The 17,179-nt window shown below is 35.7% G+C and overlaps 1 protein-coding gene across 5 annotated transcripts in view; it reads right to left on the reverse strand.

Annotated features, from left to right (window-relative positions):
• The window catches only part of GRM8 (glutamate metabotropic receptor 8), a 333,772-nt gene that overhangs the window by 178,915 nt on the left and 137,678 nt on the right, over positions 1–17,179 (reverse strand). For all 5 annotated transcript variants that reach the window (XM_027639805.1, XM_027639809.1, XM_027639807.1 and 2 more), the window contains exons 4-6: positions 3,697–3,832; positions 3,062–3,216; positions 1,963–2,100 (exon numbers count right to left, since the gene is read on the reverse strand). In XM_027639805.1, coding sequence (XP_027495606.1) covers positions 1,963–2,100; positions 3,062–3,216; positions 3,697–3,832 — 429 coding nt within the window. The remainder of the gene's footprint in view (positions 1–1,962; positions 2,101–3,061; positions 3,217–3,696; positions 3,833–17,179) is intronic.

Genomic DNA, 17,179 nt, shown 5'->3' on the forward strand with positions numbered 1-17,179 from the left:
TTAGATAAGCATAGGGATCATGATGAATCACCAGCTGGTTTTGAGTCTGTTGCTGTCCAAGTGTCTTTTCTATTGTGGTAAACTACTTTTAACTGGTTTTAGTCACGAGTCCTATCACTTGTAGGTGCTCTTGCAGAAGAATTCATAGGTTTTTCCCCTGTGGGTGAAAATACATGTGCAACCAACATATGAGACCGCCCATGTCTTCATCCCACTACTTGATATCATATTAACTTCCTGGGTACAGAAAATGTTTTCTTTCTATTTTCAGGCACAGAGAACATACCATAATTTTGTTTCATAAAATATATGGATATCTGTTTCAATCAGAAATTATTTTGGATCTATCAAGATATAGCCTGTGCCTTTTATACACTACTTTTCACTTGGTAATTCAATTTGACAGATGTGATGAGGCTGAGACAAGTCATACAACCATCTGTGGTAACATTTAGAGCTTCACCAACTACAGCACGTACACCCCTTATTCCACCTGAAGAACTTAAAACCATGTATTTTCTACTTAAAATAGTAAAAACAAAATAATTCATTTCCAGACATGGGTAACTATCCAGCCATGACTTACTGCTATGTGAATCAAGGCCAATAAGTAAAGGATTAGAGTAATGAGTTATCATTTAGCTCAGTGAGGAAGTGAATATTACTCTTTTTTTTTTTGGTGGAGTATGTGGTAAAAGGCAGAAGACAAGATATTACTGAAATGAGAGAGTGCAAGCATTGGCTCTGATATTTCTGTGATATGTATCTAATCTTTGAGAAGTCCAGTGCAGTGTTTGAATTGATGGCACAGTACAACAGTACATATACAATAAATCTGATGGTTCAGAAAGTGTAGGAATGCATGTGCTTGGATACTACACAAAGCCTGACAAAGCCAAGAGAACAGGGGTGTTGGTGTGCAGAATGTTTGGAAGAGCACCTCTATAACAAAGGCTGTGAGAAAGTGTCACCAGGCAGCCAAAAACCTTGGGAGAGCCAGTGAACAAAAAAGTTCATTTTCCGTGTGGAGAGCATTATTTAGTGGAAGAGGGAAAATCAAGGCACATCACAGGTGACTTATGTACGTAGTGTAGAAAATTGGGTATTGCTGCTTCCACTAATAACAGAGAGGGTGGTAACAACCCGTAATGCTGGGGGTAGTGGCAGTAATTAAAGAAATTACCCTGACATTAGGTAAAGGTATCTACACAAGAAGTAACATAAGCAATCTGTTGTAGTCACAGAAGGTAGCACTCCTGTAATAAACTTTCCAAGTAACAACAAGAAAATATAAGATCAAACTCAGCTATTGATATGAGTGCTGTATTAACTGTTGTGACAATTTGATACCTGAGCAAGCAGGTTTGTGAAAACAAGTGATAATTACCTAGAGTTTTTGCTCAAACTTTATAAAGGCTTTCAGTTTTATGATATGATATAGAATCCTGTTTTTTACACGTGAGGACGAGCAATAAGAATGTATTGATTTTTACTCCATCCTCAAACAGAGTTTGTAAACTAAATAAGGAGTTCAAGACTTGACCTATCATCAAGACCTCAATAGTTTAAACAGAAATTTAATTTTCACCGTATATACTTCAGGGATAACAACATGAGAATTACTGTGATGTGTCCATTCGCTAAAAAAAAATCATATTGACAACTACAGATAGGATCAGAGAGGAGGTCATTGAAAACATGAATGGAATTGAATCACTGCCACAGGTCTTTAACAAATTGTGTACCATCACTGAATTTGTGCAAATTAACTACTAGATTTCTCTTATATGGTCCATGAATTTTTTCTTCATGTTTAAGAAAAAATGTCACGCTTTTCTTACAGCTCAGCAATATGCATTGGAGAATTGAAGCGAGACAGAAAAGTGATGAAAAGAAAGCAATTCCTTTCCTGCACTCCTGTAAATGAACAATTTACACATAATGTTTTACTTTCAGAGTTACCTGTGCATTTCTTGATATTGCTATTTCTTTTTCCATGTGATCCTAACTTGCATCCAAAGTTCTCCTCCCAAAATTCTGCAAACCAGACATTTCTTCGATTGTTAGCAAGTGTTCTGCTCCGAAAATATCTATCAAATCCTACATTCAAGAGAAGGGAAAGAAGCATTAAAATGTGATACTGTATCAAAATAGTAATTTAAAGACAATAACAGATTTTGTATAAATATAAGAACAAGAAAAAGTTTTAGATACAAACTACTATAATAAGATACTTTATCAGCATAGTAGATTAATCTAATCTAAGGATTAGATTTCATTTCAAGGTTACTTAAGATAATGGGGGTCCTCTTCATTGAACCAGAGGGCTTCCAGAACACCTAAACTTCTGCTTTTATTTATATATCTCTAATGACATCATATGAGAAAGTAAAGATTCCTGCTGAAACTTATCTCCAGCCTTACCCTTACAATCCAGCAGCCATAATCAAATCATGATTAACACATCCCATCTGGATTACGCTCTTTACAAATATCTCCCTGTGGCTAAATTCTCCATGTAACATCAGTAGTGCTCATTTTTTTCTAATGAATTACCAGTTTAGTGCACTTAACGAGACATTAAGTGATGTTACTATGTCCAGTACCCTCACAGGAATAAAGTGCTTCAAGCCAACTTCCACTTCATCCACTAAGTCTGAATCTTAGTTAATTTAGTGGGTTCTTAAAGTAAGTTTAGGAGAGGAAAGAAGGGCATAGATTGATGTACTCCCCAGAGAATAAGCTGACTCATTATCATCCATCCAATACTCTCCTTATTTGTCCCAAAAAACCACCAGGCTATGTTAAGAAGCTCTCGACCCCAAATGTCCTAATTAGTAGACAATTATAAGATTGTCTAATTGCAGATTCAGCATCTCCTCATCTTAACAGAGATATTAAATGATTGTTGGATCAGGCCCACTCAAGTTACTTAGTTGGAAAGTTTTTCCTGATTACCCTGTAATCAAGGACTACATGATTTTTTAATTATTTTTTAAAGAGACCTATGGTACTTGAACATTGGCAGAGAACAAGGTTTTTGTGCCATGTGTGTCCCTACCATCTATTGATGTTCTTTTGGGTAGAATGGTTACTGCTCCTTCTGCAATCTCCTCTTGCTGCTGAACTGGTGAAATTTTTGACCCCCAGCTGTCTGAGCCAATCCAGAGGAAATGCCCAGACTGATTAGCTTTTTTTGCTGCTTCCAATATTCGCCTGCAAACAAACAACAAATGATTAATTAAACAAACTGCATTTACAAAGAACCTGAGAACCCCCAGCATTTATTTTGGCTATGTATAAGTAAACTTACACTAATCATGTAGTCAACAGTTTTCACAGTCTAAAGCATATTCAACAACAACTGTAACGAACTCAAGATACAGTACTATACAAGTCAATTTGTTTCATCTTTAGCAGTATTTTTCTAGTATTCTTATTTGTTTCTTTCTTTTCAGTCACCAAATAACAATCTATTGGCACTGGACTCTTTGGAGCTAGGAACAGGTTAGAACTACACAGAATAAAGGACTAGCACGTCATATAATTATAACTCAATTTCTTATCATCAGATTTCCAAGAATTTTTACATGGGATTGAATCTGAAACTCCTTTATTACTCTATTCTGCACCAGCTAACCAAGCATCTTTGTGAAGAGGAAACATCTTCAATACACAAAATTAGGAAACAGGCACCTAATATCATCTTCGTTCGCAAACATGATCACTGCTCGAGCATTTGGAGTTTCCAACAAGCGCTTGATGATCTTTTCAAATTCTCCTGGTCTTGGTTCCCGAGGGATTTTGAGTGACTGAGCAATGCAAACACCTCCTAAGAAAAATTAAAATGATACAAAAAAAAAAAAAAAAAAAAAAAAAAAAGAAGAATTTTAACACACTGAATATCCATACTTCAGATAATCCACAGTTAACCAGGCAGGCAAAGAAAGCAAGGTGCTAATCTGAGATACAGCAGCACAACCAAAGTAAAATTATCTGTGTATTTTGAAATATTCACTGTATTTACTTACACATTTAATGTCTTAAAGATTACAACACCATTACCTGTTATTTAATTTTTAAATACATTTTTAAACAGAATCCAGATGTATATTGTCAAGCACCACACTGGCTCAGCTGGACCGAGTTCCACAGACTTATCTAATTCAGGGTACCTGAGAACTCAGCCTTGCTACAGCATTGCATTGAACCATGGAGCCACTATTCCACAGTTATCTTATGTTCACAGAATCACAGAATATGCTGAGTTGGAAGGGATCCACAAGAATCATCAAATCCAACTGCTGACCTTGCACAGGACCATCCACAAGAGTCACACCATGTGCCTGAGAGTTCTGTCCAAATGCTTCTTGAACTCTGTTAGGGTTGGTGGTGTGACCACGTCCCTGGGGAACCTGTTCCAGTGTCCAACCATCCTCTGGGTGAAGAACCTTTTTCTAATATCCAACCTAAACCTCCCCTAACACAATTTCAGGCCATTCTCTTGGGTTCTGTCACTGGTCACCACAGAGAAGAAATCAGTGTCTGCCCCTCCTCTTTCTCCCCTGAGGGAGTTCCTAATGTGGGTCTTTGGCATCAGGTACTGTCATACACCTCTGCTTTCTCAGCAGAGAGTACAATGTAGAGAATTTACAATGTTCTCTTATGAACGAATACATACAGATCACTTTTAATTGTTATTATGACGTTCTTAATTAAGTTGTCTTAATTATTTAAGAGGTTATCATTGAATATTCTAAATTACTAATCAGCAAATGAACACAAACTCAGAGATGATATTTTTTATATCTCTTCCTGACAGAGGGAGGAAAGTGCTAATTGAAATCTTTATGTTTTACCTGTCAGGAAAAAAAGGGCCAAATTTCTACAGAAACTTAGGGATTTCTAATAGCTTTCATACACCAGGTCAAGGGAATCTCTAGTTCCTAGTTACAATACTATTATTTGTGTATGCATGCAAGGAGAAAAATTCCTTCAGCCTGTTTCTTGAATCACTGAGTCTATATTGGCACCAGCTTCCTATACCATAGACGATATATTATTGTTTGCTGATTTGCCTATTTTAATTATTTTTTCTTAAGAACTATTGCCTGATTCTCATTACTACGTCTACTACATCCCAAAAGTATTTGTCCTTGCCCATTATTATTCCAAGCATAAAAGCCTCTTGTGAAGAATCTAGTCATTAATAAACCCAGAAAATCAAGAAAATTAATGTTAACTCTAACAAAAAGTGACATGTTACTAGACAAAAGCAAAGCAAAATATGTTTTGCATCTCTGCATCTGAATACATCTACACTGAAGATTGCTTTCAGTGTGAATAAGAATGTGTTTTAAGAGAGAGGTTCTGTCTTTAATGAATGCTAGTATTTATTTTCTGATGTATAAGATCATTTGAGGCACATATGTTACTATGTATTAAGGGTAATTAGTCAACCAAAGTCATAGTTAGATGGCTATGTCATGTATCAGGAGGCTTTCCAACACTCTCAGCAGTCTTGTCCCCCTATCAAAATGTCAGCCTTCTGTTTTTTGAAAGTACTTTGCTTATCAGGTTGATGCACACTATTAGTGATAGGATTTGAACAAAAACAAGGGTCCAGCCAGGTGAAGCTTAGGATGTAGACTTAGATGAAGACTTTACTGAGGTCCCTTTTGTAAGCTTTCTTAAGCTTAATGTATTTAATCTTTAACAGGCAAACAGGTTTAGATATGGGATAAAAGAAGCATGAAATTATCAACTACCAGTGTAAAAATAACAACTTTTAAATTATATCAGCCAGTTTTATTCACAGGTAAACATATCACCTTTTTCAGTTAGATATCAATTAGTTGCAGTTACATTATTATTTTGTTAAATTGAGAAATTCATTCTACAGCATAGGTTTGTCCTGAATTCTTCTCTGCTTTACGTGAAAGAAATATTTGCAAGTCAGAACATCTACCATTTCTAACAAAAATTGTTTGTACGTAGTTCTTTACCATCTACAAATAGTGTAACAACGTAACATAAATAATTTATTCATCTGCTTTAAAATGGAATATAGACCCTTTTTCTGGCATTAAATTTCTTCACATTTTTATGAATATCTTGGTTCCCCCACAATGGACAACTAATTTGCCAACAACGACAAATAAGCCTTTATAGCAGGCGATCCTAATATTCATATGGTACTTTTGAAAATCCACTAATGAAAAGATGGACACTCTATTGTGAAAACCTTCAGCCAATTATCTAAGCTGATATTAGGCTATAGTGATAGACACTCAAAAAGCCCTTTACTGCAACCTCTTTCCCAAGTAACAGGGCAGAAATGTAAGAGAAATATTTAGCAGATATCCTGTAAATTAAACAATCAACAATTAATTGTTAAAAAAAGAAAAACTAGAAAAAAATGCCAAGCTTTCAGATGTCCCCAGAGTCCTTCAGCACAAAAAGTAACAGAGATCCTAAAAAATGACATAAATTAATAATTTGTTACCTCATATATTTTGAGAGTGCACTTTTCAACTACTTCTACTCATGCAAAAACCCTTAGGAAAAAAAATCATTCTATCCACTAAAACTCAAATGCAAATATTACAATATGCATATATATAATAAACTACATATAGCCGTCTACAATCTGAGTGAAATGGCTATCAAGCAATGAAAAACTGCAGTATCTAAAGAGGCTATTTGCATGAAAATAGCGTAGAAGAAACACCATTCCATCACTGGAATGGCAGCGAGTTCAACCATGACTGTACTGTGTATCTCAGCATCTCTGCATAAAGAATGTGTTAAGTACTACTAGGAACAAAACAAAACGCACTTCAGACTTGTTGGTACATTTATAATTGACTGTGTAGGCTATCTCCAACACAAAAACCACCTTGTATACATCCTTACCTATATATTGCATATACAACTGTTGCTCAAACAAATAACAGGGTATCAATTTCAGCTAATGATGAAATGCTAGATCCAGAAAGATACTCATAACATTACAGCGTCTAACCTCTTGGCGCCCTGCTGGCTTTGAAATCTACAGCCTGGGCTAAGTGCCCAGACACAGAGAGAGAGATAAGTGCCTAAGAAAAGGATTCCTATGCGCCAGCAAACTGAATAAGGAATAATCATTCCTCCAAAATAGGTAGCTGAGGTACTAAAAACACAAGTTTTAAGGCCAGCAGTAAGGATTTATCTTATGAAGCGTGAACAAAAGAGAGATTTCCTCAAATCAAGAAGAAATAGAGTTTGAGAACAGATGTCTCATACGTGATACCAATGGATTTACCATTTGCTGCAGAGGTGCCAAAGGGCAGGTGGTTCAGACATCTAATGTCCCTGGAGAATTTATGGCTCTGAATCATAAGAACAAATAGCATCTACACATTTCACTCTGTCAGCATTTCTGACTGATTTGGGATGATGACTGCTTGTCCCTGTGGTTGGTTTTTAAAATATTTTTTATCCTTCATTGTCTGGGGATGTACTTAAAAAAATGTATTAATCTAAACTTCCCTTGGCCAAAATGATGATAAATCTAACATTTGTAAGAAGAAATGAGAGGTAACTTTCTTCTTACTGAGAAGGAAATTATATGTCTAAGCCCTATCAATTAGAAGGACCTGTGATGAGGCTTCAGAGGGCACTGCGCTAAAAGCTGTTATTGAGAGCAAAAACGAAGTCAGCCAGACAGACTCACTTCAGGTAGCTCTACTATGGAGACTAGTATTCTACCCACTGCTCTTGTACCCATTCCCTAATTCATATATGACATAGGAAATAAAATTAAGAGTTTGTATCTGTCACACATTTCAAAGACATTAAGAGGTCACTGATAGAAAGTAGTTTTTCAGCTACTCTGGGGGAAAATAAAAGTCTTAGCACCAAACTGTTCTAAGCCTCTTTTGTCTGTTCTCAGATCTGTAAAGCTAAGGTCATTCTCAGCCATCCTAGAGCTTGATCTGAGAAAGAAAACAGTTAATATGAACTACATTGTGTCAGTGATGACAAGTATCCATTTCTCTTCTGTCTAGCACCTATCAAGTGTGATATCCAGCACCTGGGGCCAGGCGATGATAAAGAGAAGGAGAGCAGAGGTGGGAGCTGGAAATCAGGTTCATGGTAGAAGCTGCCTCGCTTGTGATCCAGTGCTCAGTCCAGCCACTCTGCACCATGGTTAGCAGCTGGGAACCCAAGTGCTTCTAAAGATGGAGCTGTAACCAGACCTGATCTACAAAAACATGTTTCTGAGTCCTTTTCTCCATTGTGATAAAAATCACATCTTAAACAAATTGTTCAAGGCTAGGCTTGGTTTGCTTACTGGTGGTCTGTATAACACAGCTTGTGGGAAACACATTACCACCAAACAAAAAAAAAAAAAAAAAGGGAGATTTTGAAGATATTGTCAGTACACAGGATCAATAAACGTTTTCTATTCTTTTGGTGCTCTTACAGCAGTGTTTCTTCCAACAGGGGAAAAAAGTATACGTAGTACCTGCGTAATTTTGGCAGTTAAAATTGCAATGATTTTAAAATAATAAGTACTAGTTTTTACTCCCTGGAGTTCTGAAATCACAAGACTACATGGTGCTTGTAAACTATTAAATACTCAACTTTATGAAGCTGGGTGTCATAATTTAATTGAATCAACATTGAACGTCTATTTGGAAAATATCAGACAGACTTGGTAGAAAATTTGCACTAACAAATGAATTTCCTGAAGAAAAAATTGAATGATGAAGATAAATGCAAATACAAGGGCTGTATTGTCTCCCACCCCAGGTAGGACTCAGCACTACATTATGGATCACCTTAGTAGGTTATGCAAGAAAGGATACTGTCTTTGTACCAAAAAAGCTGAAGACAGTTTTCAGTTCAAGTGGGATCAGTGTTGGGACCACACTCATACTCTATGGAACTAGTTTACCCTCTAAAGTATTTTTTTCCCCACATAAATATAACACTAGCCTTAGCATTGTAATAGGAAAGGGATCAAGCTATGCACTTGTTTTGACAAGCTGTCTATTTCTTAGCATAAGGAGGTATAGCTCACCTGACTCAGTATACATCTTTGCAAGTCGATTATTTCATGACAGCTTCATCACAAATTGCGTTGTTCCTGAAAAAGCTCAGGACAAATACCCAGGGCATATCCGGGATGCAGTTCTACCTAGCAGGAACTTGTCAGCTGGCTTTAAGATGAATTATATGTGACTGGTCATTAGGACAAAAAAATTTTAATGTAGGCCTGTGGAAAGTTTCAAAAAGACATTACAGAAATATTTGAAGTTCTTTTTCCAAGTAGGGGAACAGATGTCAGACACTCAGAAGAAGCCTCAGTGAGAAGTCCTGTGAGGCTCACAGGGTACTACCGCAGGCAGAGAGAGCCTCTGTCTGACTGGACACTGCACACTTCTGACAGTATGACATATGAGGAAAACCAGACAATTCCATTTCTCCTCCTCTTCTAGTGCTTCCACTGGTTATATTGGAAGTCTAGAAAATCTAGACCTGGTTATATTAAAAGTCTGTTCCAATTGCCAGGAACCTAGATCAGCACAAAGATTGTTGAAGATACTAAAAACTACAAGATGCTCCAAACTCAAGTTCTGTGCACAAAAATCAGGATAGTCTGTGAGTCCATCAAGATATTCTTTTTAAGTAGAGAGTTCACTATTTGACAAATTTGGATCTGAATGTTAAAGAAAAATAAGGTAAGTAACTGTTCTGCCTGAGACTTTCACTGATGTTGATAATCAATATTTTTTAGTATTTATTATTCAAACTACAACCAACTTGTTGCCATCCCCTTGTGTGTCTCCAGATTCGGTTAAAAATAATTTTCTAGAGTATGAGTCAACAGGGAGTGACACCGAGGAAGATATAATTACAGGTTGAAGATCAAATTTCTCAACCAATAATTCTTCACAATTAAATGTATCCTCAATGCCAAAGTCCTATAGCTGGGAGGTCTGAATGCAGCCTTGCATTTTTTCCAGAGCTACCTTCACTTAACTCCCCCAAGAAACCATATGTTTTCTGATGAAGTTATATGGACTTCAGGATAGCTTAGCTTTATGAGTAAGAACCTGAGCATTCAGCAGGGTCTGTTCTTCCGCATAAGTCCACATCATGGTAACTTCACTGCTATTCATGTCCAAATCAAGTTAAATAAAATCTCACTCCAATGTACCTCCTTTTTTGTCGTCATGAGTTAACTGTAGTATGGAAATAACCTAAACCCTTATGGCTTTCCATTTCCTCAGAAGCTCACCAGATACCTCAGCAAAAAAGTCACTGACTTACTTTTGCAAAGACAGTTAATTCTTCAGCCAATAGTGTAACTACTTTTCGATATACAGTAATAGAAAGAAAATAAATTGAAAAAATAAGGATTTTAAACAATAATTAACTCTGAATGGGTAAAGTATAATGGAGCATGAAGGATTTTGTTATAACCTTTGAAAAGACAAAAACACTCATCATTTCAAGCCCATGTATTGGTGTCTTAATTCCTTAAGTAAAACTTATTTCCTCAAAATCCCCTAATATTTTTTACAAATGTGTTTTCATTTCAGTAGCAGGTCAATGACGCTTTTTCACTAACCTGTCAGCAACAGTCATGAGCTTTTCTACCCAAAACTAACATCCTCTTGTTTATTTTAGTGTTCTAGAAAAGGCTTTTTAGCAAATGTTTGTTGTTGTGTCTTATGTTTATTAATTCTTTTGCAAAAAAAAATTAAAAAATAAAAATTAGAAAGCATTGAGACCATGAAAGAACACAAAACATTATGATAAAGACAACTCATCCATTCCTTTTAAATCTATTTTTTACATTCCTACATGTACATTCACAGGCATATAGCCATGCATATTTCACAAAGACATGTGCTCACAAAGATCCTTACATCATGGGGAAAGCAGATGCTAGTTCTAAAATAGAAAATGAAGAGAGAAAAAACCAGCTCTGCCTCCATATGAGACCACTGGCTATTGGCTTCAGTCATCAGAATCAGTTTCTAAGGTGACATGAAGTAAGAGAAATCTGCTATTTCATACTTCCATTCTGAATAGTAAAATATTCACTTTTCATTTTTATTTCTTTTTTTTTTTGTTCCCCCCAGAAGCAACAGTTCCAAGTGTACCACTATATATTCCATTAACACCAGCATCGATGGAAAATAACTGCAAGGGATATTTTCACTATCAACAAACCTACTGATTTTTTTTTCTATTTCGGAAAAAAGAATCCAATCCACAAAGTACACATTTTTCATCCTTTGACTTTTTAGTCCTATTTGTGTAAATGAAAGCCAGCTTTCACAGTCTTGAAAGTGAGACACTAAAAGAAAAATTCATCTGTAGTGGAGATGTTTATGAATGGGTAAAAAACACATAGCCAGCCAAAAAAAAAAAACTGAAAAGAATGAATTCTGGAAGACTGTGAGAGAGGATTTTTCCTCTCCACAGTAAATCCCTGTATAACTAGTTCAGAAAGGATATGGGATGCCCAGTTAAACTTCAAAACGATCTGTGGCCAAAAAAAAAATTAATTGAAATTGGCCTCCACTTACATTTACTGGTCAACTGTTGCAATGCTTTCACAGATATGTCTTTTTTTTATCATCACAGTGAGTGTGAATATTTTCCTCTGGGGAAGCATTGCTCTTCCTAGTTGTAGATTTAGAACTTGCAGAGGCATAATACAAAAAAAGAAATTTACTGCTATTTTCTGTTTTCTGGATACATGCCAGGTATACCCTTAATGAGGAAAGGAGACTCCCTTTATTCTTGGTGGTTTTTTCTAAAGATCTGGAAAACTTACAGTGGTTTATAGAGCATCATGAAGATGACACAGGAACTTATAGCATTCCTTGTAAGTAAGTATGTTTAAACAGGAAAAGAAAGTCCATCACAAGGAGGGCTGGATTTTGCTAAAATATTCTTTTCTAAATAAATATAATCTTTCTGCTTTCAGTATACTTTGCTCCCTACAGTGCTCTTTGGTTTAACTGTTTTTTGTTCCGTTCTCCACCCTGTTTATTTTAAATATTTTACTAGTGATACAAAACACCATTTTCAATTAAGTTGTCCTGTGTTGCCTTATTTTAATACTAGGCTGGTATCCTACTTCTCCCTTACATGCTTCTTAGTGCTATCATGGTGTTCAGAGATTATATTCAGTCACCTCCTTTGAACTGAAATGCTGTACACAGGCAGTGGAACCTGACTTTTAATCATGCCTTCTAAGAAAAATAGTAGCTGTGATTAATGTTCTCATTCTGAAAGTTCTTGGTCTGTTTTTATAAGTGAAGACATTCTTCTCTTTTGTGGTCATAAAATAATCACAGATCTCTTGTACTCACTGGGGTTTTAAAAAAAAAATTACTTTTTGCTATCTTCAAGAAGGTGTGTAGCAAAATCTATTTTCGTCTTTCCTCATGTATTTTTGTAACCATAAAGTCCAGTATCAGAAAATTATTCTTAAAATTAGGGATGTGTTATTTATATTAGGTTACCTCTAATCATCCAATATTTATTTTCTCATAATGTGAACTATCAAAATAGTTTGCATATAAAGAATTACTTAACTTTGATGAAGATAAGTCTAAATTTGACTACTGATATTTGAGCTTGAATGTGGCATTCAAAAAAGAGTCTCAAAATTTGAAGTTCAAAAAAATAACCTCAGAAAATAACTGTCAGCTAATTTTTGTCCAAAACTGGGAAAAGAGAATTCTGTGGTTTTCTCTACATGAAATTATAAGAACAAATTTGCAATGAAAATCAAGAAGGGATCACTTCTGACTGGAATCTTGTAGGTAAATCTAATCCCCAGAAAGTAAATGTAATGTAGATTTACAGTCTCCTACAATAAAATGGAGATGCACATGGAAATAACGAGATTTACTGCAGAAATCCTCTGCATAGCACACCTACACTGAAATTAAGCCCATGCTAACATTATTCGAGTGCTCACTTGCAACCTTGTGCTCAAGGAGCCTTTCATGGAAATTTCATCAAGAACCATGATGGTTTCAGCCATGCAGGAACAAGTTGAAGTTCTCTTATAAGTTATGATTATCTTACAGTGATGACACCATATATGTGCAGCTCTGTTCATGGATTAGACTAAAATTTAAAGAAAAGGTTTTCAGGCCCAAAGGGACAATTATCATCTACCTTGGCCTCTTCCACATTTAAAGGTGATCAGAATCTTTTTTGAAAGCCTAATTTAGCTTTTGGAAAGGCAGTTCAATTAAAAATTAAATATTTTGGATTTGTTAGACAAAATTTGAAAGGATGAAATGACGTAGTGGTTAATTTTTTTCCTTTTATCTTAGCAATATTAAAACATTAAGATAAAATTTAATTTTTTTATTTCAAATGTATCATTTTGAGCTTTTTTTTTTTTTTAATTCAGTACACAATGACATGCCAGCATTACTGAGACAGAGAAATTAAACACTTGGGAAGTAAATGTTTTATTTTCTCTGTAGAATTCTGAAATGTCACAAAACAAATTTCAGTCTGTGTTTTAATTTTTTTCAATATCAGAATTTTCAATGCAATGGAAATATAATTTCTGACTGATTCCATGTGTAGTGAGTCAAAAAATGTTACCCTAAAATGTCTGAAACCAGATGGTTTCCATCTGAGTTGAAGTGTACATAACTAAAAAAATAAGCAATTTCAAGATATGAAGGGTGTGTCACACCCCTGTAGAAGTTTCTCATATTATTTATAATCCTTATTACTGGACAAAAAAGTCCCTTTAAATCAGGCTAATGTTTAATGTTTCTAGCTTCAGTTTGTAAACAATTAGATCTGTTTACACCTTTTTCATCAAAAATAGTTATTCACCTCCTCATTCTTCCAAACACAACAACTTGTTACATTATTAAGTTTTGTGATCAAGTTACGTTAAAAATTAGGAAGGCGGAGTTTATTTAATTAGGTATCTAGGCTTCAAGTTACATTTTTTATATTCATATATCTATTTTGATCTTAGCACCTAAATGTATTTATTGACTTTAAAGTACTTTGAGAGTTGGACACTTGGGTAAAAACACCATTAGGATCTAAAAATATTAAGGAATTTTATCTGTTGACTTTTTACCATTGAGGGTAATAAAAAATTGAGATAATGAGGCTAAGTATTATATATTGCTTCAGGTCTTTATATTTCTTTATACCAGTTGAAAATAAAGTGATATTAAGCAGCAACAATATTTCTTTTGTAACACAGGAGTTAAAAGTTAGTCTTCCATGTAAATAAACCTACCGAAGATTACCTTAATTTTAAAAATGTAACTGAATTAAAGCTGGCCACACAGATACGGTAGCTTTAAGAAAGTCTACAGCACTGTTTTGTGAGATCTGGATCAGAGAACCAAGTTAATGAGAGGAGCCTGTTGTCTCTGCATTTAATACCAAGTGGTAAAATATCTCTTGAGAAATCCAGGGGTGAGCGGATCAGCTAATTGGTCATTTCTCAAAGCATGATGGGATACAGGATTAGCTGAATTCATAAAGCCCTAGAGAAAAAAAGACATTGGGTCAAAGGTGACAAACCAGGTAGACATTCAGAGGGCTGCAATGGGCCTGAGAATTTACAGCTGAAGCAAGCAGCTGGAAAGTGTTCAGAAGACCTATGCCTGAAATCAAAAAAGACCTTGCAAACTGAATATGTGTTAATATGCTGTAAGGTATGTAACAACAGTGTAGAAACATCAGGACAAATGTAAAAGCACTGAAATGGTTTTAATAAATGCTAAAATGGTGCTTGCTTGTTCTTGGACAAAATTTACTATCTATGAACATAGAATTAGTGCAGGCAACTCTGTGTTCAGCTGCAGTGCAAGCTGCAAATCAAGCTCTGGAGGGTGGGAGCCCAGGGCAAGAGGCCATGAACAGGAGCTGCCCTTTGCACAAAAGGCACAGGAACCTGTGGGACCAGTTGAGCAACCGGGCACTGAGAGACACAGCAGGAGCCAACTACCCCATACTTTCACACACTTAGACTGCCAGGGTACGAAAGGTAAGGAAAACTTGTCTGACTGTGTGAGTGGGTGTAGGGAGTCAAACAGGGCACCTGTTGTCTCACTGGAGCTGCCCGCTGTGAAGGCGCTTTGGTCCCAGCTCAGGTGGTCCAAGTTTGACTGCCAGAGAGGCTCCTGGATGATCAGACAGGAATGTTTCCTTCACATATAAAATAAATTGCAGTAATACAGCAGTGTTTACTTTTATAAAATGTCTAATTACTGACATCTGTCTTTTGTTTGAGGACACAAATATCAAATTAATCTTCTGAATTAACCCTTTCTTGTAAATCACACAGCAGGCATATACTAAGGATTCCACGTAGAAGGTCTGATGGGTGATCTGATTCAGATCACCCTACGCAATGTCTTGCCTTGTTGGCAAATGACCAGCAAACAGGATCAAATTCTGCTGTTATGTGGTCTGTCAAGAATTTTACTAGGACAGGATTTAACCACGCCTATCCTTTTTTTCAGATAGTAGAAACACGGCTTCATTCTCATTAACATTCTGAAAGGTACAAAGGCTCTACCTAACATCAAAGAAGGAAAAACATGAGGAGAAAGCTGCTATCCATGCAGGCAGAAACACAAAAGCCTGCTCTTTTCATCAAAGTGCACTGTTAATGTAAAATCACCTGTAAAGAATGGCAGCTAGTGGGAAGAAGAGCTTTGGCTCTCCTAGTCCAAACTTGGAAAATCTCAGTTACAATATATGGATCTCACTGAGCCTCAGCCAAGCTGCTCAGTGACATCAGATGAATGGATGCAACTCTGTTCAGAAATAAAGATGCTAACAGTACACTATGGTAAAAGGAAAATCTGGATACTTTTACTAGTGTAGTTATCAACTGGAGGAAAAGCAATGTCTGTAAGTCAAGGAAGGCTTAGGACACAGAAAACAGATCAAACACTGGGAAGATGGCTGGACCATGGTTTAACCCTTGTCACAGAGCGGCACCATTCTTTGTTCTACCATAGATGAAATCTTGCCAGTGCTCTTCAGGCTTTGTTTCTGCCTTGATTTTAATGTTTTAAAATTAGCATAATCCAGACCTAACTCTTTCCATGCAAATATGAGCTGCGCTACAGTAAATCACCACTAACTGTAAAAGAAATTGAAGAAACTGTGAATATGTGATTGCTGTGTCACATATTATATATTCATGGTATCTAATAACCGACAAAAGATGTCTGCAGCTCACCCCCTTCTAATACAAGGTTCGATAGATCCACCACATTTTTTAGACAATAAGGCCAAAAAAAACACCCCACCAGTGATACAAAAAAAAGTCATTAAGTACAAAATTGCTTTTACTGAGCATTGCACAGTAGTGGACACTATTATGATGTTAATACAAGATGAAATAAAAGCCTATTTGAGCCTGCATCTAGTCTCTACATAGAACTCTTATCAACAAACTATTGCATCAAGGCTCTGAATTATGTCCACGTTATTCATCTGATCACATGGTTTCAGTAATTTGAGACAATTCTTCTATTACATATAACATTTTTAAGCATCCTCCATTATGTTTTTCTTTTTCCCAAAAGCTATAAAAATTATACCAGACAAAAATCTATTATCCATCAATTTTTATCTCACACATTATAAAAGAAAAATGCAGAAATACATGTTTTCAAAATTAATTAATTCTAAAATGTATTGCCCATCAAATCTGTCAGAAGGTGTAACAGGGAAAATGAAGGTACTTTAATTTACTTTAAGTTATATCTTGAATAAACACATATGATTAGTCCCGTGGACTCATGAGAAAGAAACTCCACCTTGCAGTAACAAAAAATCCATCTTACATTACTTGAAAGTAGCAAGTGAGAATAAAAAAAAATGAAGATAACATAGAAGACAAAGCAAAGATAAGCAAGTAATGACTGGAGAGCTGTGTTACAGTCACTCATTACTCAGTGTAATGTACAAATAATAGTGCTGATCCTAAAACAAAGTCCTCTGAAAATACCTACCGCTAAAATAATAACATACCTTTGTTTGAAATGCTTTATGATTAATCACTGTCAAGTTTTGAAGTGGAAAAAATATGCAGTAGGAATGAATCATTTATTCTCCAGACTTCCAAAGAACTTGATCTGCTTATTTAAACCAG

This window comes from Corapipo altera, unplaced genomic scaffold (assembly GCF_003945725.1).
Source record: "Corapipo altera isolate COAL_440 unplaced genomic scaffold, ASM394572v1 1b, whole genome shotgun sequence".
In the NCBI taxonomy this organism is placed as follows: Eukaryota; Metazoa; Chordata; class Aves; order Passeriformes; family Pipridae; genus Corapipo; species Corapipo altera.